This window comes from Wallemia ichthyophaga (genome assembly GCF_000400465.1).
Source record: "Wallemia ichthyophaga EXF-994 unplaced genomic scaffold scaffold12, whole genome shotgun sequence".
Lineage (NCBI taxonomy): Eukaryota > Fungi > Basidiomycota > Wallemiomycetes > Wallemiales > Wallemiaceae > Wallemia > Wallemia ichthyophaga.
In genome coordinates, this window is record NW_008806285.1 from 97,249 (window position 1) to 111,883 (window position 14,635).

General features: G+C 50.0%; 8 protein-coding genes across 8 annotated transcripts; 4 read left to right on the forward strand and 4 right to left on the reverse strand.

Moving 5' to 3' along the window:
* Window positions 1-47: 47 nt before the first annotated feature.
* On the reverse strand, window positions 48-1,827 carry J056_000857 (uncharacterized protein; the record flags this gene model as incomplete). Its single annotated transcript, XM_009270485.1, has 4 exons — window positions 48-103; window positions 150-1,254; window positions 1,302-1,561; window positions 1,614-1,827. The coding sequence occupies 4 exons, from the start codon at window positions 1,825-1,827 to the stop codon at window positions 48-50; spliced, it is 1,635 nt and encodes a 544-aa protein (XP_009268760.1).
* A 61-nt stretch (window positions 1,828-1,888) lies between these two features.
* Window positions 1,889-2,309, forward strand: J056_000858 (Type 1 phosphatases regulator ypi1; the record flags this gene model as incomplete). The annotated part of the gene is made up of 2 exons (XM_009270486.1): window positions 1,889-2,096; window positions 2,143-2,309. The coding sequence occupies 2 exons, from the start codon at window positions 1,889-1,891 to the stop codon at window positions 2,307-2,309; spliced, it is 375 nt and encodes a 124-aa protein (XP_009268761.1).
* A 98-nt stretch (window positions 2,310-2,407) lies between these two features.
* On the forward strand, window positions 2,408-4,029 carry J056_000859 (uncharacterized protein; the record flags this gene model as incomplete). The annotated part of the gene is made up of 2 exons (XM_009270487.1): window positions 2,408-2,669; window positions 2,720-4,029. 2 exons carry the CDS (start codon window positions 2,408-2,410, stop codon window positions 4,027-4,029), a joined length of 1,572 nt encoding a protein of 523 aa, XP_009268762.1.
* Window positions 4,030-4,104: 75 nt separating this feature from the next.
* J056_000860 ((S)-2-haloacid dehalogenase 4A) lies at window positions 4,105-5,077 on the reverse strand (the record flags this gene model as incomplete). Its single annotated transcript, XM_009270488.1, has 2 exons — window positions 4,105-4,902; window positions 4,958-5,077. 2 exons carry the CDS (start codon window positions 5,075-5,077, stop codon window positions 4,105-4,107), a joined length of 918 nt encoding a protein of 305 aa, XP_009268763.1.
* Window positions 5,078-5,761: 684 nt separating this feature from the next.
* On the reverse strand, window positions 5,762-7,380 carry J056_000861 (uncharacterized protein; the record flags this gene model as incomplete). The annotated part of the gene is made up of 4 exons (XM_009270489.1): window positions 5,762-7,124; window positions 7,172-7,181; window positions 7,235-7,254; window positions 7,307-7,380. 4 exons carry the CDS (start codon window positions 7,378-7,380, stop codon window positions 5,762-5,764), a joined length of 1,467 nt encoding a protein of 488 aa, XP_009268764.1.
* Window positions 7,381-7,565: 185 nt separating this feature from the next.
* J056_000862 (uncharacterized protein) lies at window positions 7,566-8,558 on the reverse strand (the record flags this gene model as incomplete). Its single annotated transcript, XM_009270490.1, has 1 exon — window positions 7,566-8,558. One exon carries the CDS (start codon window positions 8,556-8,558, stop codon window positions 7,566-7,568), a length of 993 nt encoding a protein of 330 aa, XP_009268765.1.
* Window positions 8,559-8,623: 65 nt separating this feature from the next.
* Window positions 8,624-12,799, forward strand: J056_000863 (Elongator complex protein 1; the record flags this gene model as incomplete). Its single annotated transcript, XM_009270491.1, has 3 exons — window positions 8,624-8,785; window positions 8,833-11,063; window positions 11,122-12,799. The coding sequence occupies 3 exons, from the start codon at window positions 8,624-8,626 to the stop codon at window positions 12,797-12,799; spliced, it is 4,071 nt and encodes a 1,356-aa protein (XP_009268766.1).
* Window positions 12,800-12,865: 66 nt separating this feature from the next.
* On the forward strand, window positions 12,866-14,602 carry J056_000864 (putative T-complex protein 1 subunit theta; the record flags this gene model as incomplete). The annotated part of the gene is made up of 3 exons (XM_009270492.1): window positions 12,866-13,013; window positions 13,059-13,195; window positions 13,241-14,602. The coding sequence occupies 3 exons, from the start codon at window positions 12,866-12,868 to the stop codon at window positions 14,600-14,602; spliced, it is 1,647 nt and encodes a 548-aa protein (XP_009268767.1).
* Window positions 14,603-14,635: the final 33 nt, after the last annotated feature.

Here is a 14,635-nt window from a genome sequence, read left to right on the forward strand (position 1 = left end):
CAAATTGTTTATCGCATTATACCGAGACTTGAGGCTTAAAATTATGTCTAAACAGTATGACTGGCTGATTTGCTTTTTATACGCCAAGCAGACAAAGGCAAACCTAGAATGAATGTTAGTAGAAGCCATAGGCGTATCCTTCAACTCACGCTGCAGTTTACGCGCTGTAGGATAAATATAAGCGGCTAGAATTACAGCCCCGAGCACAACACAGATGGTGCTGGTGACAAAGTAGCCATCGCGTTCAACAACACACTTTCCACCGATATCCGAACACACAGATTTGGCATGCTCAGAACTGCAGTCCTCTGCCTTGACGATGACGTCCTCATTCTCTTCATGGACGTGACAAGTAGCGATACTGAGTCCATCGACAGCCTTGAGAACGAAATAGCGCGGCCACGTTCCACCAAGATTCGACACTGTGTTGAGGAGGGTCATGTACGTTCCTCCAATCAGCGGATCCGCTATCTGGGTGTGGAAGGCGCATATGCCGACGAATTGGACAGTAGACATGAATCCACCGACGAGTGTCATTGCAATCACCGATGTGAATATCGTCGCAGTCACTGGTGGTTCTATAAACTTGATGGCTAGCATCGCAACAACGGCGTAGACTAGTCTGCCGATGAATGCACTTAGCCATGGTTTGAGTGGGTTGCGACCTTGTGACCACTGCGCAGCTAGCCAGCCACCAATGATCTGCACAGGAAAATCTATAAGCACTGCTAAAGCGAGGTCCTCCTTGCTCAACCCTTTCTCTAACAACTTGAGCGAAGTGACGGCTTCATTTGCTTGGAAACCAATTTTAGCGACGAGGTGAATCATGACAAACGATTGGACGTGTTTGAGCTTTAAAATAGAAAGCATTTGGCTGTACACCTTCTTGATGTCCATCTCATCCTCGTCGGTGATGACATTCTCTTCTTTCTTGAAAAACGTAAGCCAGACTGTGAACAGGACGAATACTGCACCAAAGAATTGGAGGTATCCCCCAAGAGTAACTAGAGGGACTTCTAAAGGAGTTGATCTAAAGTATTTGTTGCTGAATTCAATCGAATTCAACGCCAAGAAGACGGTGAAAGAGAGAAAGTAGCCCGTATTCAAGCCAATAGTCTGAGCTGTAGATGCAAAGGAGAGATTTTCGTTGCTGAGCAAGGTTAATGCCCATCCGTCTACTGCAATGTCTTGAGTTGCAGCCAAGAAAATGAGCATGAAGAAGGTGAAAGTGAGTAAATTGACGTCCGGTACCTCCTAAAGGGCAATTGAGTTTTGATTACGCGTAAAATTACCGCACTCACCTGCGCTAAACTGTCTTGGATCCAGAAGGACATCCAGTACATCATTGCACCGACTAGAAACTGGATGGGTACGATCCAGCTCTTGCGTCTGCCCAATTTGGGATTAAAGCAAGCATCCACGATGGGTGACCAGAATAGCTTGAGTGAATAAGGGTATGTAGATAGCGAGAAGAAGCCAATTTGCGAGTAGCTGAGTTTCGCTTTGAGAAGAAAAGGGATACTGCCAAAAGCTAATCCTGTGGGTACGCCCTGTAGGAGATCTTAATATCTCGATGAGCTGTGTGGTGATGAAATCGAGCGTAAGAAACTCACACAAGATGACCAAGATTATCATTGCAGATCTATCCTTGTGGTACCAAATGTCAAAGAAGCCGCGATCGGAAGATTGTTGCGCTGTCTTCTTTGCGTCGTCATTGGCTTCCAAATGGATATCGAGCTCGTTGATGACGGGCTTAGGAGATGGAGATATACGCGGAGATCTACCGCTCTTGAGGTTGTTCCTCGATGGTTTCTTCCTCGCTGGCATCTGAAGATGGGCGTTTGGTGACAAAGACATTCCTGCGAGTGAACAGCCATCATCAATTATCATGGAAACAGAACGCAGCCAAACAGGCCAAGGGAGTGAGACGGTGGAAGGAACAGAGAGCAGAACACAGCTGCAACGACACCAAAGCCAGGTGCTGAAATTGAGAGGAGATGAGCCAAAACAGCGGGAACAGCGGGAACGAGGCGGAGGAGTGAGGTGGGAACAAGGCACAGTAGATAATGAGCATATGGGGAAGAAAAAGTCAAAGAGTGCGTGTTATCTCCTGCTATTCCAACGCATCTGACGCATCTCCAGTCTGCTGCATCTACCACAAGCCAAAGAGATTTGATGAGTCGTCGGACGAGTCAGATTGCAGTGACAACGAGCACCGTCACGCTAGCAACTGCAATCTCAACAAATACGATAATCCTAGCCATACAAGCCATCGACACGGAGCATCTAAGGACAAGGATACCGCCTGAGATGGCTGCCAGATCTACCGCCTATTCATACAGGTTAATTATGTCTTGTATTTTTATCTATTCGCTGCAATCTCTTCTTTATCTTTCACCACCACGCGATGGACGAATTCGCCAATGAACTATTCAGCGACGGCGGCGACGGTGCCGACGAAGCATACGAAGATGCCACATACCAAGAAGATATGATGGAAGATCACGATATTATCTCAGTAAATCTCCGCGGTGCAGATAAAGAGCAAGTGAGCCCGCACTCAGCCTCACAGATGATACGGCGGGCGATCATCCACGAAGCCCAACACGCAGGCTTCGAGCGAGCCACCGAAGATGCCATGATCGAGATTGAGCGACACGCCGTCTTCTGTGCGTCTCGCCATCCTATCTTCTCTAAAACACCCCCTAACCTGCAACAGGCATAGAGAGTCTTGCCAAAATGACCATGCAATACACAGAAAATGCCTACAGGACTGAAGCGACGCTGCATGAAGTCAGTGAAGCTTTCAGCGACGTCGGTATGACTGCCTCAGAAATGAACCCGATAGCAGAGCGCAACCGCGGTATTAAATCGACTAAACTGCTCCCGACGCCTATATCGACAATGCATCAATTCAAGGACCCAACCGAGGATTTCTTGCCAAGTGACGATGAGCAGGATCCTGAGTATCGCATGGTGCAGCAGGAAGCTATGGATAAAATGCTCGAGCTCGCACCGTATGGTATAGGTCCGCGTTTGCCTCCAAGACATGCTTACCATCGTACTGCCGTCTATCCCACTCCACATAGGACTCAGACGCCTTTGGCGCACTTGGATAGGAAGCAGAATACAAGCAGGCTGGTTGAAAGGGCTCTTAAGTCGCTGATTGAAAGGACTCAGGTGGCTACAGAGTCCTCCCTGATGGCGAAGAATCAGCAGGCGCTGGGCGAAAGCCTTGATGACGATGACGCGGGTATAGTGCCAGTCCAAGAGAAGAAGGACGACGTTAGTGCTGGAGCAGAGCAGGAAGGACAGAAAGGGCAGCTGCCAGCATCAACAGCAGCGCCTCTTCAGCCTAGCACGAGTGAGCCAACTGAGGCTCAAGCAATGGAAGGTGTCCAGGTGGAGAAAAAGTATGGTGAAGCTGCACCAATAGTACCTGAGGTAGTGCAACCGCAAGTCGAGGAGACGCCTGCTGAGCCAAAGCAGAGCGATCGTCAGCGGCCGGAAGAGGCAGGAGCGGGAGAAGCAAACGAAGAGCAGCAGCAGCAGCAACCAGAATCAATTGCTGTAATTTCTGCAGGGTCCGCACAACCAGAGCAACCAGAGCAACCAACACAGCCGTCTGAACAAACATCAAGATTACCACCTACACAAGAACCAACAGAAGTGGCAGAACCATCCACACCTACGATCACTCAAAGTGAACCGTCTCATACAACTCTCGAAAAAGAAAAAGAACCTTCAACCAAAACAAATGGGGCGGACTCGCCAATGAAAGAGCACACGAAGCAAGCCAATAAACCACCCTGGCTGCAGAATATACAGATCGACGCGAATATTCTTAAAGAGCTGCCACTCGAATTTGGGATAGTTAATTTTGGCGATGCTGGTGAAGCACTTAACACTTCTTCGAGCATGAACATGCCATCGAATGGGCGGGGTGGAGGCCACGCGCAGCTGGTACCAACCGATAGTGATGCATCGGGGTATGAGTCGCGCGTAAAGAGGAGACGCTGGAAGGTGTAATATGTGTGTATATGTGCATTCAATGTGATTCCATTATCTCTAAAGACTCAGGCTTAATTTTGGCCGTTGCACTCGCTAAAATCCTTTGCAACTCTTCCACTCGGCGTCTTGCTGCTGTACATTGAGTCTATTGGCCAACTCAACCAGTCCAATATTACGAGTCGAGGGATGAACGTCAGAGAAAGGCACACGACCGTCGAGAAAGATGTCAAATTCCTCCGGATGCACCGTCTCAGGCTCGTCCTCCTCCTGTTCGCGAGCAATGTACACGGTGCGCATGCCTACAGCTCTAGCGCCTCTGCAATCATTTGCATGTGCGGCAACCATAGCGCACTGCTCCGGGCGTAAGCCGAGCCATCTAGCGATGCTCAAGTAAGTTTCCGGGTGAGGTTTATAAACACGGGGGATATCAGCCCCGCAGATGAAATCCCAACGGAGGTTGGCATGTTTAGCCATATCCACCAGCAGCCTGCAGTGACCGTTGCTCAGCGTGGCGACGACGTACTTCTGTTTCAGAAGGTCGATCCCATGCGCGGCGTCAGGCCAAGCGTCCAGATCGTGCCAAATGAGAGAGAGGTCGTCGAGCTGTGCCGGGGTGTAGACATGATCGATGGCGTACTTGTGCGTGAGCGCGTCGAGTGCGTTTCGATGGAACGTATCGACCGTGGGGAAGTGGGAGTGTGTGGGTGCGACACCGCGTGAGTGCTCAGCTACACCCCTCTTGAACGCCTCGCGCCAGTCAGCGAGGAATGCCGCCCAGTTCACCCTTTCCAGTCGCTCAGCGTCTGCGTGCGCACTAGCGCGCCGACAAAGCTCAGCGTGCACCGTGTGGTGCCAGTTGACAGTGGTGCCGAAAGCATCGACAATAAGCGCCTGGATTCGGTGTGAGCGTGGACTTGCACTGGTGGACTTGCACGCTTGTACTCACTTTCACTCCTTGCTGACGTGCTGGCTCAGCCACTGCACCTCCGTCGCTGATCAACCCCCACTCACCATTTTCGCGTGTGTTGTAGTGGCTGTGGCTCAGAAGTTTCAAACAATACGTCATTCGATAGTAACGATAAAAATTGCATACTCCCCAACGCCCGACGGACTCTCACGCCGAATGTCACCCCCGCGCTCTATCTGTTTCCCTTCTGCACGAGCCTCCTGGATGCGATGCAACGCCAATGATTGCTGCTTCTGCCCGGCACGAACCAGGCACGGCGTACTCACTGGTGGTATACTTGGTGAGCCGAGTAGAAAATACGTAAGCAGCTAAACACATATTTTCTCCACCACTTGCTTCGCTCCACCAATGTATTTATCATATCGTCCAGACTATCCATATCTTCTGCTTGCTATTTGATAGCTCCACTGCGGTATCATCAGGGACAACTAAATGAAGCCCTTTACGAGTTCTTCAAAACGCAATTGACTACGTACCAGAGATACTCCGGTGGTTCAGCGTAGTTGAGAAACACTAGTAATTTACAAATCACGACGCTGGTCAAGAAACGCTTTCGGTGAATTCAACACCTCCTTTGACTCCTCATACTTTAAGGAGTATTGATGGACGCAGTTTATAACATTTATCGTCTTAACAACATAATCAGATTTCATCATCAGGAAAAACTAATACAAAGCACCATATATACTATCGTTTTATGCACGCACTAAGCAGAGAGAATTGAAAAAAGTGTATCATTGAAATAAAGTGAGAGTGAGAATTTTATTATCATAGTGGTACATATTACGCAGCTGCTGGTGGAGGAATAGAAGCACCTCTGTTATCAGGAATAGCAATGTTTGGGTTATGGTCTTTGAGCAGCTTACCACCGTACATAACGACGCCATTCTCGCGCTGGAATTCTTTGATTCTCTGCTCCATCTGTGGTCTGAAGTGTCTAACGAGACCTTGGATTGGCCACGCTGCGGCGTCACCGAGTGCGCAGATGGTGTGACCTTCAATCTGCTTGGATAATTCAACCAACATGTCAATCTCCCTATTGGCAGCTTGGCCGTTCTCGAATCTGTTCATCATGTTGTACATCCACGAAGTACCCTCTCTGCATGGTGTGCATTGTCCACATGACTCGTGTTTGTAGAACTTTGCGAATCTCGAAATAGCTTTGACCATATCGGTGGACTGATCCATGACGATGATTGCTCCAGTACCGAGGGATGTTTGAGCATCCTTGAGAGAGTCGAAATCCATGAGAACGTCGGTACAAACATCTCTTGGGATGACAGGCACAGATGCACCACCAGGTACTATGCCCTGGAGGTTCTGCCAACCGCCCTTGACACCACCGCAGTGTCTCTCGATGAGTTCCTTCAGGGGCACCGACATCTCTTCTTCGACGACACATGGGTTGTTGACGTGTCCAGAAATGGCAAACAATTTTGTACCTGAATTCCTGTCTCTGCCGAACGAGTCAAACCAAGAAGGACCTCTTCTAACAATGGTTGGAACAACTGCCACTGTTTCTACATTTGCGACAGTGGTTGGACAACCGAAAACACCGACATCGGCAGGGAATGGAGGCTTAAGCCTTGGCTTACCCTGCTTGCCCTCGATAGATTCAATAAGCGCAGTCTCTTCACCGCAAATGTATGCACCGGCACCACGGTGGATGAAGACGTCGAACTTGTAGCCAGAGCCGCAGGCGTTTTCACCTATCAAACCAGCTTTGTAAGCTTCGTCGATGGCTTGCTGGAGTCTGACGGCCTCGTGGTAAAATTCACCACGGATGTATATGTAAGAAGCAGAGGCATTCATAGCTCTGCCGGCAACCAAACAGCCTTCAATGAGTTTGTGTGGGTCACCACGCATGATTTCTCTGTCCTTGCAGGTGCCTGGTTCACCTTCATCAGCGTTGACGACCAAGTAGCGAGGTCTGGAATCTTTATCCCAGCCAGGCTTGTTCATGAAGGACCATTTCAAGCCTGAAGGGAAACCAGCGCCACCTCTGCCTCGAAGTCCTGAGTCTTTAACGGCTTGGATAAGGTACTGGTCACCCTTCAAGACAATTTCCTTCGTCTTGTGCCAGTCACCACGACTCATTGCGCCTTTGAGGCTGAAGTCGTGGCGGTCGTACAAGTTAGTGAAGATTCTTGCGGGGAGTTAGAATGAGAGTGGGCAGCGTACAAGTACACATACCTATCTTGATCTATTGGAAAGCACGCGTCAGCCACCTACACATAATCCTCACGCCATTCTCACCTTTCAAACCGCCGTATCCTCTGCAACGCCACAGTGTAAGCGGGATAGAGATGCGGATAAAAGCGCACTAACCTAACTGGTGGCTCTGAAACCGATGCAAACGATCTCGCAGACCTTAGAACACTTTTTTGAACGCGGTTCAACATGGTGGTTTTGGTAGAAATAACGCACACAAAACAGCGTACACAACGCACGCACAAAGAAAAGTTTAAATAAATAAATAAATACATAGCTGTGCATCCTCTGTGGCTTTCGCATCTCCAACTCTGCATATATCTCAAATCAGTTTCAGCCAGTCACAATTGAGATATTTGAAATGAGGCCATGCAGGCTACTCCATCTCCTCAACCATCTTGGGTGCCTCTGCTTGGCCTACTTGTAGCTCGACATTGTCCAAAAAGTCATTGGCCACGAGGAAGCGTATCGTTTGTGAGAGGTAGCTTACACTCTGCCTAATCTCATCGTTGAACAGCTTCGCCATGAGATTTGGCTGCTCGAATTGATTTTTGTGCTTTGGTTTGCTGTCTGTGTGGTTTTTATGAAGGCGTGGCTGTGAGAGGAGATGGGAAGGCTTTGGTGGATGGGATGGAGGGATCTTTGAGGAGACACTTTCTGGTGCATCGTCAGCATCGTCAGCATCATTGGTAGCACCGTCGTTGTCGTCAGCCTCCTCTATGACACGTTTCTTTGGTATTTGAGACGGTTGAAATGCTTGAGATGCTTTGTGATTAGAGCTCCCCTTCAAGCTACCACCGAACTTTGGATGTAGTGGTAGCTCTCCGCGCGCCTTTTTATCCTCCCGGACGCGTTCCTTCTCAGCGAGATTTGCTGCAGAAGGAAACCTACTCTTACGCTCAGCAATCCAGTCATTTATAGCCTCTGGAGTATCGAGCATGATATTTGTACCTTCGACGGGCACGATAGGCTTCGCAGGCTTCGAAGCTCTCTTACGCTCCTCGTTCTCGAGGAAGCCGGGTGGATAAATGAGGTGTCTGTCCATCATGTGTAACTCTACTTGTTTCTTTGTACCCGAATGGGTACATTGGGTGCAGTGGTGTTGTTGCGGCTGTTGTGCTTGTGGCTGCTGCCGCTGCTTCTTTGGCTTGGACTGTCTACTTTGTCTACTTGGGCCAGCGTTTGCACCGGAAGCAGAAGGATAGAACTGCTGATTGTTCATGTAGCTGTAGTATCCAGCGTTGTATCCGCCGACGCTGGCTGTGTGTTGTGCGTGCTGTGCGTTTGCCTGCGCCTGAGCCTGCGCTTGCTGCTGCAAAAACCACCACTGATAATATGCGTTATAATATTCCTCGGAATTGGTGTCCATTTGATTTACTTAAACTTGTTCAAGGATACCGCCATCATCTCAAGCACAAATATTTAAATTCAAAGATGAGATCTCTAACGCAGTTCTCGGAATATTCAAACCACTCAAATCACCACAATCCACTGCGCCAGATTTCTTACTGCCCAGATTTGGATGTTACATTCGGGTGCTGTGAGAAGAAGGCGGAATTCACGCTGATTGGTTGGAGCGATTTGGGTGTTTGCAAGGTGTGTATCCGTTGTCCCATCTTTTCCCCCGCTCAGCCATCTCCCAGCATCTCGCAACCATCTCCCATAGTCCATCTCCGACTCCGACCACCACCGACTCCCAGCTTATCTCGCTCGCTTATCTCCCGGATGCCCAATCCGTCTGCATTCTATCTCGGTCTGGTGATATCTCGCTGATCCGATTGGCTGATTTCGATTTGCACCAAGACTTGGAATATCCCGTCGAACACATTGGCACTGTCGAGCCAGGCATCACAGCAGCAAGCTATAGCCCTGACGAAGAGCTTCTCGTCATCGTCACTCTCAACGACGACCTCCTCCTCCTCACCGCGAATGGCTACTTTGATGTCCTCGCAGAGTTGCCGCTCAGATCCAGCGACTTTGGCCAAGATAAGAATGTGAACGTTGGGTGGGGTTCCAAATCCACGCAATTCCACGGCCGCGCTGGTAAACAAGCCGCGACTCTGCCAGGTGGTCCATCACTTGTAACATCAGAGCAGACAGAGCACACCGAGCACACCCTCGACTCTCAGCCTAGAGTGTCTTGGAGAGGCGACTCAGCCTTTTTTGCTGTATCTACCCTCGACCTCCTCGACAAAGAAAGCGGTGATGGGCAGGTAGAAGCGCGCGTGATACGGACCTATAGCCGCGCATCAGCCGAGTTGCAATCTACCTCTGAATTCGCTCCTGGGCTACTGCATCCTCTAGCCTGGCGCAAGGGGCCTGGCGCTCCGACGATGGCGTCCGTGATGCGATATGGACAGTCTCCAGGCTGTGCCGAGGGCTATGAGCATCTTGATATTGTTTTCTTCGAGCGCAACGGCCTCAGACATGGCGAGTTTACCTTAAAGGGTATCGTGCAGGGTGCGTTGGAGGGAAAGAAAGATGTGCGCGTCAAGGAACTCGAGTGGTCCTGCGACGGAGTCGTCCTGGCGGTGTGGCTGTCCATCGATAACGAGGATGTCGTCCAGCTGTATAGCTCTGCCAACTGGTACTGGTATCTCAAGAGCGAGGTGCCTCTCCGCAGCGCTGGAAATACAAACAGTGTACAGGCGCTCTCCTTCTCCGACGAATCCCCTCTCAACCTTTCCATAATCCTCGCCGATTCCTACAGGAATTTGGAATGGTCATGGACAGTGTACAGCTCGCCCAACGATAGGCACGACCTCGGTTTGGTGGGAGTGGTTGATGGACATCACACCAAATTCACTCCACTCGGAATCGCCAATGTCCCACCACCTATGTCACTCTATCAGGTGCAAACAAACGGCACACCCGTCCACGTGGCATTCGCACACTCGTCACTGGCCTTCCTCCTCCCAGGCGGCAGGGTAGAGGTGTGGCGGTACGAGCCTGCAAATGGCCACGCTAGACCTACACACCAGAGCACTCACCAGACAGACGCACATGCGCGCCAGATCGCGTGGGTGGACGAGCACACGCTCGCTGTCGCCGGCGGTGAGCTGGGCGTGGTGGATGTGAGTGTGGATTCGAAGGAGGGTGTTTACACACGCACTAGTGTGCACAGCGAGGCAGTACCATTGCATCGGTCCCTACTCGTGCCTGGCCTGTCTGACACTGCTCTTTTGCAGGATGCAAATGCGCGTCTGCACACCCTTACCCTCACCCCCACCCCTACTCTCGCGGAACTAGATGTGGAGCTCGGAGTGTTCTGCCCGCACGTCAGCTACCACGGCGGCACAGAGCGCGTCGTCGCGCTATCCCCCACGGGCAAACTGTCTATGGGAAGTGTAGACGGTGTGCGAATGACCCCACTCGCCACTAACGCCCTCTCGTACACACTCACGCCCGATTTCCTTATAGGCACCACGAGTGCGCACAAGGCCATATTCGTCGACTTGCACAGCGCGAGTGAGGCAGGCGGTGGTGTTGAGGAGAGGAGAGTAGAGAGAGGGTCGCGCGTAGTGTTAGCGTGTCCACGTGCAATGCGGCTCGTGTTGCAGATGCCTCGTGGCAATCTCGAGACTATCGCTCCGCGTCCGCTAGTCCTTCAGAACGTGCGGCGCGATGTTGAGGCGGGCCGGTATGGCGATGCGTTTGTGGCATGTCGGAAACATCGTGTGGATATGAACATCCTCTTCGATTTGCAGCCTTCCCTCTTCTTCGACAGGCTTGCGGCGTTTGTGGACCAGATCAAGCACCAGGATCACCTCAATCTCTTCCTGACGGCGTTGCGGGATGAGGACCTCACTCTGACGCAGTATGCGAAGCAGGAGCAGGAGCAGGAAAAGGGAGAAGTGGATGTGGGCGATAAGAGGTGGGTGGTATATCTTTCTTACATCTTGAAATAGATAGACTGACACAATATTATACAGCACACACGCACCCCACCGCCCTAACAAAGTGAACGAAATCTGCACGGCAGTGCGAGGAGAGCTGCTCAAGCGGGATTTAGTGGCGTACACGCAGACGATTATGACATCCTACGTCCGCATGACACCGCCAAATGTCGAAGCTGCGCTCAATCTGCTGCACGAGCTGCAGAAGCAGAAGGTGAGGCGGGAGGTGGAGATGGAAGTGGAGCTGGGAGATAACTCTGGTGACAGCGTCCACGATAACTCAGACCTAACCGATCTGGTTGAGGAGGGAGTCAAGTATATAATCTTCCTCGTCGATTCGCGCACCTTATTCGACTGTGCACTTGGCATGTATGACTTCGAACTAGTGTTGATGGTGGCGCAGCATTCTCAGCGCGATCCTAAGGAGTATCTTCCCTTCTTGCGCCATCTGCAGGGTATGGGTGAGGCTGAGCAGCGGTTCCACATCGATGACCACCTCGGCCGGCACGTGCGTGCAATGGGGCATGTGTACGCGCTATACAGGAGTATGAGCGATACAGACAACGAGAAAGAGAAAGAAGCGGCATTGTCGACATTCATCACGTACGCACAAGACCACTCGCTTTACAAAGAGGCGCTTTCGCTTAGCAAGGAGGATAGCACAGCGCATAGGGTGGTGCTGGAGGTATATGGGGACCATCTAACGACGCAAAACGAGTATCGGGATGCAGCCCTCGCGTATCGACTTGCTGACCTGCGCGAGAAGGCCTTGGGAGCTTATGACCGGGCACACGCGTGGCAGGAGTTGTTTGCGATGATGATGGAGTATGGTAGCACCTCAGACGAGCTCGCCGACGTTGCTTACCGTATTGCCGAAGATCTCAACCAGCGTCGTCGGTTTAGCGAAGCGGGTCGTGTGCTGTGCGATTATACAGACGATACACGTGCTGCCGCCGATCAGTATATCAAGGGTGGGGAGTATGCGGAGGCGGTGCGCGTGTGTGTGTTGAAGAAGCACTTGAACCTCATCAACACTTTCATCAAGCCATCTCTCATTAATGCGCACGAAACGGCCATGGACGAGGCGGAGGAGATGGACGGTCAACTCACCAAACAGATGGAGAGACTGGGCGAGTTGCGTATGGCGAAGAAAGCCCAGCCTGAGGCTTTCTACATGGAGGAACAGCTCGAGAACAACCCCGCATTGGATAATGTGGATGTGGCTTCGGATGCTACGACGGCAGTGACGCAATTCACGCGTTACACTCAACGAGCTTCGACATTTGCAAGCAGCGCGATGACGGGAGCTTCCAAGAAGAACAGCAAGAAGAGCAAGAGAAAGGCTGCGATGAAGGAAGCGAGTGGGAAGAGAGGGACAGTTAACGAGGAGGTGTACATCATGGCAAGTCTAAAGAGATTAGTTGAGCGTGTGGAGGGAGTGCTCAAAGAGGCAGGTGGATTGCTGGGATATCTGTTGATTTACGGGTACGTAGAGGAGCACAGAACGCTAAAAGAAAGACTGGGGGATTTGGAGGAGAGGATAGAGGGAGCAGTGGGGGAGACTTGGAGGGAGAGTGCGGATGACACGGCTATTCCTAACAACATACCAGACACAGAGAGGATGGTGTGGGAGAGAGTGTCTAGCGAGTTGAGTAGAAAGTACACGCAGCCTAGTAAACCAGAGAATAAGAGAATAAATTGGAGAAGATTGTAAATAATTTTTAGATAGAAATTCACTGGGAATGCACACACTGAGGAAGGGTTAAGAAGACACCTCACAATGAGCCTGAAAATACCAAAATCACAGGGAATAGACTTGTTTAAGCCAGGTGGCAAGCAGCTTTCTGGAATAGAAGATGCGGTAATTAGAAATATTCAGGCAGTCAATGAGCTATCAGAGATCGTTAGGACTTCATTTGGACCAAATGGTGGGGAGGTATGGGATATAATATACATAGGCTAATGCTATACAGGAAAGAACAAGCTGATAATCAACCACCTCGACAGGCTATTCGTTACAAACGACGCAGCTACGATTGTCGAGGAATTGGAAGTTGTTCACCCAGCAGCGAAATTAATCGTGATGGCATCTCACCAGCAGGAGCAGGAGGTAATTGTACTGGTACATGACCTATATCACCCTAACACTCCTCAGGTCGGCGATGGATCAAACCTGGTACTCATCTTAGCAGGTGAATTACTCAAGAAAGCTGAGAATTTATTGATAATGGGATTGCATCCTTCTGAGATTGTTCAGGGATACGAGTTGGCTAGAAATAAAGCACTTGAATCCCTCTCAGATCTCTCAAATGGAAACCTGGCTCTCCCACCCACAAAGCAATCCTTAGCAACCTCCATAAAGACTTCCCTTGGCTCGAAACAATTCGGTAACGAAGACTTCCTCGCTGATTTGGTCTCAGATGCTGTCTCAACCGTCATGCCCAAAGATTTCTCCCAATTCAATATCGATAACGTTAGAGTCGTTAAGATTATGGGCGGTAACCTCTACGAATCACGCGTTCTTAGAGGTATGGTCTTTGGTAGACAGCCAGAAGGCGTTGCACGCAACGCAACCAAAGCAAAGGTCGCCGTTTTCACGTCAGGCATTGACATATCTCAAACCGAGACTAAGGGCACCGTTCTCCTCAAGAACGCTGATGAAATGATGAACTTTACAAGAGGCGAAGAGCAACAAATTGAAAAGGTCTTGAAGGAAATCGCTGACTCTGGCGTCAAAGTTGTCGTTGCTGGCTCTCAAGTTGGTGATCTCGCCTTACACTACTTGAACAGACTTGATATCGTCGTTATCAAGGTTCTCTCCAAATTTGAGCTCAGAAGACTATGTAGAGTCGTCGGTGCTACCCCATTAGCTAGACTTGGCGCTCCTACCGCTGAAGAAGCTGGTTATGTTGATGTTTTGGAAACTACTGAAATCGGTGGGGATAGAGTTACCGTCTTTAGACAGGACAATGATCAACTCACTCGCACTTCAACTATCGTCTTGCGTGGTGCTACTGCTAATCACCTCGACGATATTGAGAGGGCTATTGACGATGGTGTCAACATTATCAAAACCTTACTCACTAAGGATAACAGATTCATTGCTGGTGCTGGTGGCTCTGAGATGGAATTATCCAAGATCATCGAAGATTTTGGTGATAAAACTCCCGGCCTCAACCAACACGCTATCAAGAAATTCGCTGAAGCACTCCAGATTGTTCCAATCACCTTGTCTGACAACGCAGGTCTCAACTCAACTGAAATTTTAGCCAAGCTTCTCTCGGCTCACTCAACAGATAAAGGTAGAGATTTTGGTATTGACATTGATGCTGTATCTGATGAAGGTATAATAAACACACTCCAACACGGTATAAAGGACAGTTTGGCTTCCAAGTGGTGGTCAATCAAGTATGCCGTTGAATCTGCTATCGCTGTACTTAGAGTGGACAGTATCATCATGTCGAAAGCTGCTGGTTTGGCTCCACCTCAACAACAAGGACACTGGGATGATGATTAGATTATCAAAAAGTTTTATTGTGAATTCTTTAAT